General features: G+C 38.0%; 2 protein-coding genes across 8 annotated transcripts in view; one reads left to right on the top strand and one right to left on the bottom strand.

Moving 5' to 3' along the window:
* CSNK1D (casein kinase 1 delta) overlaps window positions 1-15,321 on the top strand; it is a 33,005-nt gene that overhangs the window by 14,206 nt on the left and 3,478 nt on the right. The window contains exons 6-9 of one of the 6 annotated variants that reach the window (XR_014025114.1): window positions 364-512; window positions 1,834-2,005; window positions 5,582-5,721; window positions 10,942-13,360. Coding sequence is in view for 4 of the 6 variants with exons in the window: in XM_081317665.1 (XP_081173791.1) it covers window positions 364-512; window positions 1,834-2,005; window positions 5,582-5,721; window positions 13,296-13,328 (494 nt within the window). In the remaining 2 variants the exon portion in view is untranslated. Of the gene's footprint in view, window positions 1-363; window positions 513-1,833; window positions 2,006-5,581; window positions 5,722-10,673; window positions 13,361-15,321 lie in introns of all 6 variants that reach the window. The other 5 variants (XR_014025115.1, XM_081317667.1, XM_081317665.1 and 2 more) reach the window with 5 other exon arrangements.
* Window positions 2,943-15,321, bottom strand: part of SLC16A3 (solute carrier family 16 member 3) — a 39,241-nt gene continuing 26,862 nt past the window's right edge. Inside the window, exons 7-8 of one of the 2 annotated variants that reach the window (XM_081317662.1) lie at window positions 5,569-5,605; window positions 3,845-3,966 (exon numbers count right to left, since the gene is read on the bottom strand). In XM_081317662.1, coding sequence (XP_081173788.1) covers window positions 5,578-5,605 — 28 coding nt within the window. In that variant the 3' untranslated portion in view covers window positions 3,845-3,966; window positions 5,569-5,577. Of the gene's footprint in view, window positions 3,967-5,568; window positions 5,606-15,321 lie in introns of both variants that reach the window. The other variant, XM_081317660.1, reaches the window with a different exon arrangement.

The raw sequence follows: 15,321 nt of genomic DNA, 5'->3' as shown, positions 1-15,321 counted from the left end.
ACAGGTGGTGGCCTGTCACTTTTGCACAATACTGTACTTCCTAAGGGATACTAGGGTGTAAATACCCTGAACCTCTTCCTCATTCAGCCCAGGACTGTGCAGTCTCTTAATTTGGGCTCCTCTCTGGAATGTGCTGCCTCCTCCTCAGGAAAGCTCTGGGCTACCAAGACCATGGCTTCCTCAGGGGCACATTCCATCACAATTACAGGATGAGCAGAACCTTTACTTAGTTGAACAGCCACTCCAATAATTACATAAAATCCAAAGACAAATATGGAAGTATAGTGCGTTGGTACATTTACAGTGGACCTTTTTGTTTGCGTTGATTTTCTGCTAATATAAACTTGGGGTTTTTCATTGCAGCTGAGTTTGCTACCTATCTGAATTTCTGCCGCTCGCTCCGTTTTGATGACAAACCGGATTATTCATATCTAAGACAATTATTCAGAAATCTCTTCCATAGACAAGGCTTCTCCTATGACTATGTATTTGATTGGAACATGCTCAAATTTGTAAGTATTTAATTGTCAAAAATTGGGAATGCTAAAAAGGAGTTGGATTTTTTTTAATTAAATATAGTGTATGACAGGACTGTTACTCCAAAGCCTAAATTCTTATGGTGAAATTCACCTGGAAGACCCCATTCTACAAATACCAAATTTGTAGTGGTGAACATCTTTTTTCAGATGGACAGAGCCTTTGCCTTTTGTACTTTGGGAAAGATCATGCAATAGGTTCTTTCAAATGCTATATATATGAAGACTCATAATCATATGTTCCAATTGTGAGCCATCTGCTGGGAACAATATAGGGCAGATGACAAGGCTAACATAGTTTCTTTATCTTCATCTTTCTCTAGAATTTGTACAATGCTTCAGAAGCTGTCTGGGACTTTTCTTGCCCCTTTTGAATCCATCTGAGTTCCCTCAATCCTGCTGCTAGTACTCTGTCCTATGAAATGGCCAAATCTTATGTGGTCAAGTCTTCTATATTCCTATAGCTACACCAATATGGATCATCACTTGTAGATTCTTTTCCCAAGAGGAAAACTTGATTCAGAACGTAAATTTACATTAGATTTGCATTAGATCTCAATCAAGATGCCTCTCCATTATCCTTACTTCCTCCAAATAACCAAGCCAGGGCCTTTCTCCTTTCATTTTGCATAAATAGATTTTAAGGTGCAAAATTCACTCTTCCCCTACTGCTGTTCTAGAGAAAAAGACAGCAGTAACCAACCCACTATGTACTGTACATAGTTATGTTTATGTGCATTAATATCTGGTAATGTTGATTGAACTTTAATGCCTAAGGCAGCACTAGAATTCATTCTTTATGGCACAAGAAGAAGAAGGCGGCGTCTAACTAGTGCTTTAACCACTAGGCCAAACTGGCTCACTAGTTCCTGCTGTATTGCAGAACTAAAGAAATAAGGCTGATAAAATTACTTGCTTAAGGGCAGCTTTTAATACTCAGCATCTGATTTGGGCCAGTTCTAGCAAAATACTATCTATGACTTGCTGAGTGGTGTGAATAAGAACAGCCAAATGGAAACGGCTAGCCTAAACAAATCTATGCTGTTATTAACAGCATAATCAGAAACTTACTCTAAAACAGGAGCCTCCAAACTTGGCAACTTTAAGACTTGTGGACTTCAACTCCCAAGATTCCCTAGCCAGCATGGCTGGTTGAGGAATCCTGGGAGTTGAAGTCCACAAGACATAAAAGCTGTCAGTTTGGAGAACCCTGTTCTAAAATATAGAGTCCCTATTTATAGGTTCTATTCTGGCTGCCCTGCATTATCTCCAACATGGTAATTGTTTTTTCCTGAAGGGTGCAAGCCGAGCAGTAGAAGATGCTGAGCGTGAAAGAAGAGAGAGAGAAGAAAGAATGAGACACACACGCAATCCAGCTGTTCGTGGATTACCTTCCACTGCCTCCGGGAGGCTAAGGGGGACACAAGATGTAGCTCCACCAACTCCTCTTACTCCAACGTCACATACAGGTAACTGAACAAGCCTTAAATAATAATTGCTTTGTACTAGTTCTTTGTTTAAAACTGGGGGGAAAAAATGCATTTTCAGAAAACTCTTTTGAAGAAAAGAAATGGGAAAGCTGGTAGTTATAAGAAAAAGCAATGTCTACCTTTGTTTTCTGTTACTTCTTCCAAAAAAAGAGATCAGGTTACCTCTCTTCTTTTTCTCCCTCCATATTTTTCTCAGCAGTTATGTGAGATAGATTTGTCTGAGAGACCCTGAATTGTTGCAAACTGATCTAGTGAACTTTCTAACTGATCAGGGATTTGCAACCAGGTCTTCTCAACTCTAGTCTAACTATAATACAATGTTGCAATTATACCTGGTAGGGCAAAATTTTGAGGTACTCATGAACTAAGCTTCTGTCGTTTTCACTGTACCAACCATTTTTTCCTCCCACTTACAGAACTGGTAGTGATACGTTTAGGTTGACCGATGCCCTCAGCGGGTCATTGAAGACATACTTTTTCATGGGATTACAAATCTGGGTGGCCTACATTTAAATTAAATGCTGTTTATTAGCTAATGCTAGTGTTGCCAGCCTTATATTACGAGTAAATATTACTATCAAGAAGACTTCCCAAATTCTAGTGCTCTTTGAAAGGAACCTGTATGTTTGTTCCTTGAGTTGGGCCATCTTTGTCTCTCTCTTTCTGTGATGAATATTAGCAGAAAATCTTAGTATTAAGGTTGTAGGTTCTTCAGGGTACACAGTACCCCATTAGGACCCATAGGGGCAGAGCCGTAATAGCAGATCAGAGGTTTGAGGGATTGCTTGACGGCATGCCTGAGGTCTTCTGGACGTCTGGACAGAGCTGCAAAGAGGCTGCTTCAAGCTTTCAAGAAGCCGCTTCCTGCAATTTGTACAGTCTCATTGAAGGAACTGCACAATACTGACTACCGGTACTTTATTTTTGGATTAATATACCACCATAATCAATCCAGTCTTGGCAGTTGACAGTGAATATAGTGAAATGACCATTTAAACATCAACATAGAATATCAGTATAAATGACAATAAGTCCAGGAGAATGTAATAATGAAAATGGTGCAGCAAAATAAGTCAGCATAACGTATGAAAATGCGCCCCTGGAATAATTCAATTTTTAATAGGTTCCTAAAAGCCAGGAGATGGGGAGGGGCGGGGGAGAGTGGCAGGACTCTTCTCCAATAGAAAAGCCCATTCCAAAGCTTTATAGGTAGTCCTTGGGTTACAATGGCAGTTGGGACTGGTATCTCTGTGGCTAAACAGTGCATTCGTAAAGCACAATACAATACGATTTCAGTGCTTAGCCACTGAAATTCCTGCAGTTCCAGTTGCCCTCGTAATCTCAAGGCCATGCAGGTTGTTAAGTGGGGACCTCCCATGACCACAACATGGGAAGAGGCAGAAGTTCCCGGCAAGCAGGTCAGTGGGTGAGAGCTACAGGCTGAGGGAGACGGGGTGCTGCTGCTTCCAGGCCTCTGTTTCAGGCCCAGCAGTGGCCTGAGTGCCACCTCAAGCACCACCCTGCAACAAGCCTCAGCAGCACCAGTGGCCTCAAGCCTCAGTTCTCATATCCTGGAGTTGTGGAACCAATAGCAGCTGTAGTAATGTTAACATCATCTTTTTGGTTTATGCAGTGGATCTATAGCAAAAAAAAATGGCTGTGCAAAATGAAAACGTTCAGAATGTCCTATTGGAATGTTTCACGTTGAGTGTATTTCAACTGAATAAAATGCAAAATTCAAAGTGTAAAATCTTTCTCAGGTTGGGAGCACTCATCTGTTTGTCTGTTGATTTAAAGCTGTGCATGCAGTGCACACTTTTTGTATTTGTCCTTGCCCAATAGATGAGGCATCCAAGCGGCATGATTTGTAACAGTCTTGAAAGATCAGCAATTCAACAACTATTGTGTGCAATGCATTGCATATTCTTGTGTCTGTAAACCTGTGGAAGAAAAAACACAATACAAGTGAATCCCATAAGCAATATCATTATATCTTGTGAACTAATTTCCTACTAGCAGCAAATTTAAAAACAGCACTTTTTACTAGGGAAATTTTTGAACAAAATTAAACTTGGCCAATATGTCCCTCCTCCCATTTTATTGACTAATGGATTCTGCAATTCTCCGTGACTTAGCAATTTAAAAATAAAAACAAGCCAATCTCTTGACATCTAAGCGAAACAACTTGGCACAAAATGCTCATTTTGCAATGATCTCAGGGTAGATAATTGAATGTAGAGTGTTTTGTTCCAAGTTTATAATGCTCAAAATGGCTATTTTGAGCCTGTAATACTTTGAACACTTGCTATAGTCTTGGTATTTTATTTCAGGGGGAATTACATCATACTTTAAAATACAAAGCACAGTAAATACAGGTCATAGGACTGTATTTAATGGATTATACAAGCTAAGCAATAGATTCTGTAGCTCTTTAGTTGAAAACATTCATAGTACACAATCCATTCATATTTAACATTCTTCTAAAGAGAGGCCAATAAGGAAACATGGACTTGACAGAGAATTCCAAAGCTGTGACTAGAACTTAGAAGATACCCAGAGAACAGGATCTCAGATTTTTATTCTCAAGTTTATGCATCAGTTCTTCAGCTAACCTGACTACAAGTCATTTAGGAATTTTCTCTGTCCTAATGCCTTTGAGATCAGCTCCTGATCGAACAGACACTCGTGTGTCCTGTGACAGATCTCCCAATGCCTCCTCTGTCACCAGAGTCACCTAGGCTCCTAACCATAATGCCTCTCTACTCTCTGCTTGAATTTTGACTCATTCTCATTTCTGGGGCTGGCTGAAAGAGCTACCCATCAAAGGATTTTACCTCCCCTCTGTGCATGGAAGGGCTCCTTTGAGGGGAGGGTGCAGAAAGGGAGCTGAAAACTTTAAGAGTCCTTTCAGCAGGTGGCAGCAGCTTGCCATTTTTCCTACTGCTTCCCTATTGACTTTCTGGGGAAGTCAGCAGAGATTACAAATGACAACTACACGATCACAGGAGGTTTGGTACTCAAATCACAATAAGGTGACTGTGAAGGTGATGGTACAGCATTTGTGTGGCCATCGTTATTTCAGACTTGTTAAACAAATAGTCGTACGTCAAGGACTATCTGTATAAGATTTACATCTTTTATTCAGGAGTTCAAGCCAGTATACACAACTAACAATGCACTGATGATGTTTCTTGGTTGGGTAATAAAATGTCAGCAAGCAAACAGCCAAGGCCAAAGAACACCAAGAATTTCACAGTGCAGCCCCAAGCTATAGATCCTGTCTACACTTCTATTGGAATATGTAATGCTCCCTTCTCCAATTTTTCCAACAACAATCCTATAAGGTAGATTGGGTTTAAAGTGAGTGACTAGCCCAGAGCTACCCAGGGAGCTTTCGTGGTTTTGGGTAGATTAGAACCAGGGTCTCCCTAATGACAGTTCAACCATACTGACCTATATATTATCTCCAACAAGAATTTCTATAGAATTCTGGAATAATTTATAACCAATTTTTCTGTGTAAAAAATCTGATAATAGCTTACTTCTTTTGGTCAGCAAATACATCTCCTCGACCAGTTTCTGGAATGGAGCGAGAACGGAAAGTGAGTATGCGATTGCATCGTGGGGCCCCTGTGAATATCTCCTCATCTGATTTAACAGGTCGACAAGATACCTCACGCATGTCAACCTCACAGGTACAAAACTATTCATTTCATGGGAAAAGAAATAAAGGGGTATAGTGTTGTTTGGCATTCATTTTCAGTTCAGAAATGTTTTGGGCTCTGAATTGAAAGGCTTACCTTACAGTTGTTATGTTTTAAACATGTTGATTTCTTACTTAATCTGAATCGGCTGATGAAAAGCTATTTGTGAAGGCCTCTATTCTTGAGGCTTTAATGTGAAGGAGAGGGACTAATAGCTGTGGAAATCTATAGCTAGGTACCTGGGTGCCACCTTTCCTTAATGCCTTTTTGGGCGTTTGTGTATTCACAGGGAATAGATTTTTAACAGCCATGGAAATTTCAGTGACTTTTGCTATTTTATTTTATTTATTTATTTATTAGTTTTTATACTATACTCTATGAATTGTCAACTGACATAAAGATCTTTTTTTTTTAGCCACTGCAGGTCTCGGAAACCTTGTACAAATGAATGAATATTAGTATTTGTTAAATTTGAGGAAGAATTAATAAGCATTCTTCTTTTAGTGTTGATCAGATACAATTTGCCCAGTATTAGAGATGGACAACATCAGTGGTAGCTAGTCATTTTGTTTGGTAGAGCTTAGTGATAAATATTCCCTGACAAAACAACAGCATCAAACCCACTAACCAACAGTTCTGAGATCTTGACATCATTTGTGGTTGTATTTCCAAATAAATGGCCACTGAATGGGAAATAGCTACCAGCTTTTGTCTGATATAATCATTATCTGTAATAACATGTATTGTATAAGGAGTTTTTCTGAAGAATACTGAAGATCTGAAAAACTGTGATTAATAAGAGATGGAAATAGAAAAGGATTTCCCATGCTTCCTTTGTATACTTTGTAGTAGTTTGTTAGGTACCCTTCATGCATCTCTGATTTTTTTTCTTAGCACTTTGAAGAATCCTATTTAATTTGAGAAGCAGAAATGCTTTTTAGATTATGTGTGGGCATGTATTATTATTTTAAACACATAACTAACTTAAGAGTAATAGTAAAATCTGAATATGTCTGCAGTAGTCGAGCACCTTGACTTTGGGACCATTAATCAGGACTTGCAATTTTTCCCATAAAGCATACATCATTTTTTGAAATGTATGTCAGATGTTCAAAGTACATCTGTATCATGTTTCAACACATTGTAACTGGCTATAAATAAAGATTTTCAGTGTATAGTCACGTAGCAAAAGTTTCTATGGGTGAATCGGATAGTAATGTAGACGTTTTAACTATAAAAAATGATTTTAGCAACAGAGGTCAATAAAGAGGCTCAAAGATTTTTAATAGAAGCGGAAAACTCACCCAAATAAGTAATTACGGGTGAATATAAAAGTAGTCTATAAAAGCATAAGTGATTACACTTACAACTGCCACGCCCTGGCTACAAAAATTCAGAAGACCATTAAACACCAGCAAAGAATATTAGTTTGCTTTCTGCTCTTCAGTAATAATTAGTATTTTTCATTTTGGGTACAAGTAGCTCAACTGACGCTATTGCAGTTAGAAAAAGAGGAGTTTATTAGGAATCCAGACACAATTGTATTTAGTAAACGTTCATAGGATTACTCATTAAGACCCAATTAATAAAACCCTGATTGTTGATAGCATGCTTTTATAGATGAAAGATATGTAATATGAATTTATGCCAAAGGGATATTTGAAACAAGCATTCCTTAAAGCAAAATTAAAAAGATCTCGGATTGGAGAATAACGTTTAAAGGAATATATAATTTAAAAGTTTTAGCTCCCACAGGAATATAGCTTTTATTACCTACTAATGCAAGCTTTTGCAATCAAGTACTTAAATAATATGACTACTTTCTGCAGGTCCAAAGTCTTTAACATATTAATAAAGAAATTACTTATCATTGTAATTATAACTACTTCTATATTATTTTTCTTGAAATCTATACTTCTTTATATTGAATCAGATGGTGGCCTGCTGAATATATTTCTGAAATACTTGTTTCTGTTATTTTTGGTGAGCAATTATTTCAGAAAATACTTCATTATGCACTGCTCAAAATTGCAATAAATAAAATGGTGTTCTCTTTGGCTCTTTAATACAAGGGCATTTCCTTATCTGCTGACAAATATATTTATCTCTAGGACTTGAGTAAATATATCCTATGGGAGATTTGCTAATTTTGAAAAAAAATGAAACCTTGTGAGGTTTTGAGACTCTTTCTTTTATCCTTTCATCTGAAAAGCCAAGCTCCTGCAGACCTCGAAGGAAGAGGAAGAAAGTGCGCATTTTAACCTCTTAAGTTACCGGAAATAAAGCACTTTTGGACTCTTGAGGTGTAATTATTTGCTTTCCTTTACATCAAAATCACTGAAGTCCAGCAAGCAATATTATACAAAATATGTGTAACTGTTTCTTTGGTTTTGATATTGAATTTAGAAGGCATTAAATTTCAAGCCCATCTTGCCTTATTCCAGTATTTCATTCTCTTGGTATATATGGTTGGTGTTTGCCTTGCACACTTGGGAGGCATGAGTAGCCAGTTATTTTTAAATTATCGTTTTATTAATGACTATAAACTGATATGGAACAGAAAAGCTGCCAATGACTGCATATCGTTAATGGTTTAAAGGAGCTGTGAATGATTAGGTACCGGTTAGCAAAGATTTTGGAATTTAAATTTTATGCAGATAAAGGGATAATTTTCAGCCTGAACCTTTAGGTAGCAATAGTTGAATTCCATAGGACAGTATTCTTCATATTCATATTCTTCATACAAACAAAGACTAAATTTTCCATCTACAGTTTTGTGTGTTATTTTTCTAATAAAAAAGACTGCCCCCCCTCTTCTATATCCTTTATAATAATGCAACTAGCACACAATTCTATTACATAGACAACTTTTTTAAGTGGTTTCTTAATTCATTAAAAGGAAAATAATTAGTTTGAAGTAAATTTATCGATGGGCATGATAATTTAAATCATTTTAAATTCCTTTAGGTTGTGAATAATATGGTGTCTTTTATTTTCATCCAGTTGTGTTTAGAATTGTAAGAAATGGCCTGTTTTGGATCAGGAGCTTAGCGTTTCTTAAGAGATCAAACTTTCTGTAACTCCATGGCTGTTCTTGCCTCTTCTTTTTTTACTGGTCCCCCAAAATTCCAAAATTTATGTATTTCATAAGTAAATTTTGATTCAGTTATGCAGATCTGGGTTGCAAAAATCCAGATAACCACCATATGGAAACAAAAATATGCCACTATCTAATAATCTTCTGGATTTTTACAGCCCAAATCCAATCATTCTACATGTGTTAAATCAGTTAGATCCCTTGATCTGTATTAGGCAGCATTGATTTTTCTCTAAATTTCATATTCTAATGCAGTTTGAATTATCATTCTAATGTAATTGAAATTCCTTTCTGAGATGACTGTGAAAGGTCAAATAATCTTTTTTCCTAGTGAAAAAAGATTGGGGGGTGTGTGTGAAAGCCCTAATAAGCAGGCATATACATAGAATGAAGGCTACTGCTAAGCTTGTAAGCCGCCCTGAGTCTTCGGAGAAGGGCGGGATATAAATGGAATTAAAATAAAAAATAAAAATAAAATAAAAGCAATCAGAATAGGTTTTACAATAAATAAATTGAAAAGTTTCTTTTTTAACATTCTTGCAAAATTACAATTGCCATCTTAGGAAGGGACTAAGAGTCCTATGGTCACTTCCTAAGGGCTATGTGACATCATTGGTTAGAAGCCCCTTCTTCCTGTTTCTTGTATAGTAAGATGCACAGAACAAAGAGGCAACAAGGAAGAAGCCTTGCAGACTAGACAGAGAGGTTTTCCCTTTCTAATGCTAAACTGTGATCTAGTACAATATGCACAAGCTTTCACATGAACCAGCCCATTTAGTCTTCCCTTCTGAATAGCTAGCAAGTATTTCCCTTACGAATTAAGTAATTGCAGCTTGACATCTGATCCCTTGCTAAGTATAATTTATTTCATACAAGCCATCTTTAAATTGTAGTTATGGTTTTTAAATATCGTTTTATAACTTTAAAATGTTACAAGATCTAGAGTAAAATGGTCTTCTATCTGGGCTTTCCAAATTAAAAGAAATATTTGCCTTCTCTATAAGCAAGCTAACTAAGCTCTTGTAATTTGCTATTAGATCTTCCACATTCCTTGGGCCTGGTTTGCTATAGAGAAGCAAAAATTATTATCAGGGTTGACTCTTTCAAAAAGGTGAGCTAGACTGTCAGGGTATCAAGTTAAGTAGGGCTCCAAACTTTGAGGGGGGGGAAATAAAAATTAAAAAATTGAAATCTTTACATTGATCACCTAAGATACTAGATCAGGGGTCTTCAGACTTGGCCCTTTTATGACTTGTGGACTTCAACTCCCAGAATTCCTCACCCAGCGTGCCTGGCTGAGGAATTTTGGGAGTGGAAGTCCACAAGTCATAAAAGGGCCAAGTTTGAAGACCCCTGTACTAGATGGAGGCAGTAGTCTAGGTTGCCACAAAGGGTACTTGCCATGCTTCAGTGTTGTCTTTTCTGGTAGGGTACCTATAGCATAAGAGCAATGTCATACTAATGGGTAAGGGAGGAAAATTAGAACAGCAGTCCCCAATCTTTACAGCTTGGCGGCCTGGCAAGTGGGGAGCGGGGAATCAGCCTGCCACTTACACAAGAGGAGCTGCGTGCACGCCAGCCAACTGCTCATGCAGCCTGGTTCCAAACAGATCATGTCCCTGTAGTGGGCCGCGACTTTGGGGTTTGGGACCCCTGGATTAGAATTAAGGCCAATAACAGGCAGAGGACCAGGAACAAAACAATTGGGCCTGGGTTAGAATGGAATACTTCAAAACTATGGATTCTCTTTCTGCATTGTGTTAGTAAAATTAAAGTTTTTGTTCAAATACAGTACTTTAAATATTTGGCCAAATAATTCTAAAGCAGACATTTTTATCATCCTCAGATTTCACTCTTAGAACATGGCTTCAGAGATCATGGTCCTTGTGGAAGATAAAATACAGCCTGTGTGCTGTATATATGTTGTGTATGGTCACTGCCCACACTTCTGCGTGGAAATCTTAGCCTCTTCTGAATGTTAAGGATTCAGCACTATTAAATTATGTCAATTCTTACTTTAGCACCCTGATTGATAATTCTGTCAGCATTAAAACCCAGTTCTGGGATGTTAATGTTATAGTCAACATTAACTGTTTCCTTGGTGACCACTCTAGCAGGTATACCAGGGGATGGGGTGTGAGTGGAGCCTGCTGGGAGCTGAGAATTTGAAGTTGCTGCAAAGAAAGAAGTGCAGGAAGAAGAGCAAATGAGGCAAAAAGCAGAAGATGGTGAAGAAAGAAGAGTTAACACAGAGCAGAAACATGGATTAAAAGGGACATTTTCCTTCTTAAATGTGTGGATGTTATTGTGAAGTATGAAATAAAACTGCTAAAACTTCTAGGTTCTGCAACCTGGCCAGATTTTTATTTTGGCCTTTGCTGAAACATGCATGCAATATAAATAGAAGTTGATTGTGAGCCAGATGAAAATATCTGCATAGTGGCATATAAGAGATAAAGATTTTATGGGTGTCGTAGTCCAGCCAGGGTTCTTTATTTGTAACAGTATAATCCATCTTGTAATGAATAGGAACAGAGTCAAGATGGAGACAAATAGCATTCAAGTGTCTTACGCTTGATGAAATCCTACTAATAGATAACATTCAAATAGATCAGAGACTAGGACAGCTGAAGGAGCCATTTCTAAAACAGCAGTTTTGCAGGAGATAATTGCAGTGTTTTGAAGAATCTGTACACAAAGCCTTGATAATATACACCTGTCTTCATGGGCAAACAGCTATCAGGACTCATTCAACTTCCACAAATATCTAGTAATGTGTAGTGAGATCACAGGCAAGACTTGTCAATATGGAGGACTTGGATTATGGGTTTGAGTGGGTTTTTATAAGGGGGAGAAGTATTAATCATGTGAGTGAAGAAGCCTGCATACATATTTATTACCTTGTTGAGAAATAGATCAGTTGGCTGGATAATTGAAGTTTTAGTCTTAAAATACCTAGGGTTGGAAAATACTGGTAGTTGATGGCAAGAATGATTGTGCAGGAACCACAGGCACCAGCATTGTCATATCACGAGACTCCTCTAAGTAAGCAGCTTTATTCTGATCTCTCACTCAAAGATGGAAGCATCACATGCTAACATACAGGTTCCACATACTCACTGTTTTTCCTAAATACTTTCAACATTTTAGTTGAGTATTTACAGAGTAACTTATTTGAAAGTCTCCCAACAAGTAATTCAATTTATCCTGGTTTTTCTCAATGAAAGTTGGCCTATATTTAGCTGATGTGTCTTTGATGTCCTTTTTATTATTATGATTCCTTTTCATGATAATTTCAGATATATAGCTTTTTCTCAGTGATAAGCTTCAAGCCTTGGTTCTGTAAGAAATGTTTTTTGTCAGCGTGACAAAACATAGGGACTGGGTTCATAAAACTAATTGGAAAAATGCAATTGCTAGTAGATGGATATTCTTACTGTCTTTTGCAGTGCCATTTCTAGCTGGTAGGAAATACTAGTTTTTCAGTTTAGTCACCAACTACAAGGTGAAGATATGGTGATTTTTTTTCCCAGTGAAAATACTTAAGCTTGTTTTTTTTATGGGCTGAACTTCATAACAGGTATCTTTTATATAATTTGAATTTAGCATTTTCTGCCTTATGGGTGATGTTTTATATTCTTAACATATCATTCAGGTCTGTAGAACAGACTGTCGAAAATTTGGGTGTTTTTATGGGAAGAGAATGAGTTTGTTTAAGCTTCATCTGCCATTAGGAAGAAGTGTTGGTTTGTGTGTACACAAAGAAGTACTGAGAGAAAATGTAACTCCTGTTCGCAGAAGAGGGATTAATCTTTTGCAAGATTATTTAGGTTTTGTCTTTTGTGCTGCATTGGCCAGTTGAGAGCAAAAAATGGACTTCTGTTCTAGTGAACATATTCATCCAAAAGCCTCTGTTTGTATCTGTGGTTACTAGTCTGAAGGCTCTAGAGCAGGGCTGTCCAATCTTAGCAACTATAAAACTTGTGGACTTCAACTCCCAGAATTCCCCAGCCAGCCAAGTCCACAAGTCTTAAGTTGCCAAATTTGGAGACTCCTGCTGGAGATTGAGCTTCTACCTAATGGAGTATTAATGAGAGATGCAGGTTTCCTTGATTTACTCATGGGTTAAATTTGTCACTGTAATAAAGGAAAATGTTTTTTTGAATCAACGGCCAGCACAGACAATAAATCATTAACCTGATGATCCTTTTGAGCTAGGAGTCATTCCAACATTTCCAAAATCCTGCTGCTCAGAGCAGTCATTCTTCACACACAGTTCTCAAAACACATTCTCAAAGCAACCTCTCTGGTTATCCGTTTGCTGACAGCTTTTAATCTGTGAAGGCCAATGTCTCTGAGGCTTCTGAAAGGATCACTGCTCTAAAAGGGCAGCTCCACTTAGAAGTTTGAAATTAATTTTTGGGCAGTGGAATTGTTTCAAATGGCTGTCTTTTCCCCCCCACCTCAGAATAGCATTCCTTTCGAACACCATGGCAAGTAGCTGCTCGTCTTCTCGTTGGAAAGCAGCACTGGGTGAGTCCCTTCTCGCTAGACTCCAGCTTGGTGGGTGGGTCTGGATGAACTCCTTTGGGGCATTCAAATGGGGGGGGGGGCTTTTCATTTTAATTCTGCACTTTTATTTCCCTCTGCCTTGCAGATGACATAGCATTAGATGTGCTTTTCCCAAAAGCTTTTAGCGTTTCACTAGTTCACTTTTTCCTCGGAGCCTTAGTACTTCGCTAGAATAGTTTGATTAGAATATCTGTAAGTGAAACCAGTATTACTAAGTAAAGTTGGAAGAATGTGGGATAACCCCATAGGGATCACTCCAGTTGCTACATGGCTTAGCAGTAAATCTGCTTTTTAGCAAGTGTGCAAACTGAGTAGCCCATTTGAGAAAAACAAAACGCCTTGAAGGGAGCATCAAAATAGTATTACGTATTTGCTATGCACATTTTTAATATTTAGTCTATTCATGTGGCTGCCCAACTTAAGATTGTGACTGCCAATAATTTAGACTATATTCATTTAAATTAAATTATTCTAATATATAGGAATATCTGGGGAAATTTTTAAAAAATCAAGTTGGTGTTGCCATGCAATTGAAGCCCTGCCTCCTGTTTGATATGCATCTCATTGACGTTAAAGGGGACAGGGCTTTAGTTATAGTGAAAACTTATGGGGACATCTTCACTGCATGAGCTTAAATGGACTCCAGAAGATGGTAGAGGACAGGAAGGCCTGGAGGAACGCTGTCCATGGGGTCACGATGGGTCGGACACGACTTCGGCAGCTAACAACAATAACATCTTCACTGCCTAATTTAAGCAGAATTATCTTGTAGGATAAACAAAAGATTAATGTGGCCTCTTTTATTTTTCTCCCTTTCCCACAAGCAGCCAAGATTAAAAAAACATTTTCAAAACTGATAAGTAGCTGGAAACTGCCTCTGGACTTGTTGCAACAGACCCTTAAATGTTTGTATTGGTATTGAATGAATCAGTAATAGCAAAAGCTTATCATTTGGTATGTCCTTTTGTCTTGACAGTAGGGTAGTTTTCCCCAAAGCAAAATGGAGTGCGTATGGGCAATACTGTTGTTAGCCGCCCTGAGTCCTTTGGGAGATAGGGCGGCATATAAGTCCCAATAATAAATAAATAAATAAATATGTAGCATGCTGCCATTTTTAAATATTTCCAAAACTCTTTTCTTTTGCTGTTTTACCCAACTTGAGATGCTTAGATTTGGCTAACAGCCGTGCTCTCTTTCCTGACCATATCATTTTATTGTTTGGGTTATGCTTTGCCTCTCTGCCCAAAGGACATTTGGTAAAGCTTCATAATATGCTAATTTCTATTACTAATGTTGAATCATTCTTTTTCCTCTTGTCATTACTGCTTTTGTATATTTGACTCCCCAAAGCCTTTTACTTTATTAACAATATTTGCAAGTTATTATACACTTGGATTTGATCAACTGGATAATCCAACTGTTCAGAATTGTAAGGAAGGTTTCTCTTCCAAATTAACCCTGATTGTAAGATACGTTATACTAAATAGGTGCTTGCTTGCATTTTCCTGCAAAGAAAACGTGTCATGTTTCTCCTCCTCCCCAGTTTGGCAGGGAAGAAAGTTGAAATGAGAATAGGGAAGATGTAAGGATCAGCATCTAGGGTTCGTAATAGCCAAACTCTTTACAAATTACAGTAAGGTTTAATTTCCTATTTTTATGTATAATGTGGAAAACCTCAAGTGTTTAGACCAGGCATGTCAGACTGCTGACCCACAAGCCAGATGCATCACGCCAAAACTGCGCCCACCCCATTGCCAGCAATGGGGGAAAAGTCACAATACGTTGCGCGACGTCACGTGACATCGCAAGTTTGACATGCTTGGTGTAGACCAGGGATGTCAACCTGCCGGCCCACAGGCCGGATGCATCACTAGGAAACCACGCCAACCCCATTGATGGCAATAGGAAAAAAAGCTCCAATA

The sequence above is a fragment of the Vipera berus genome (assembly GCF_964194415.1).
Source record: "Vipera berus genome assembly, chromosome: 2".
Taxonomy (NCBI): Eukaryota; Metazoa; Chordata; class Lepidosauria; order Squamata; family Viperidae; genus Vipera; species Vipera berus.
Note: the sequence above shows the minus strand (reverse complement) of the source record. Positions and strands in the feature narration are given on the sequence as shown.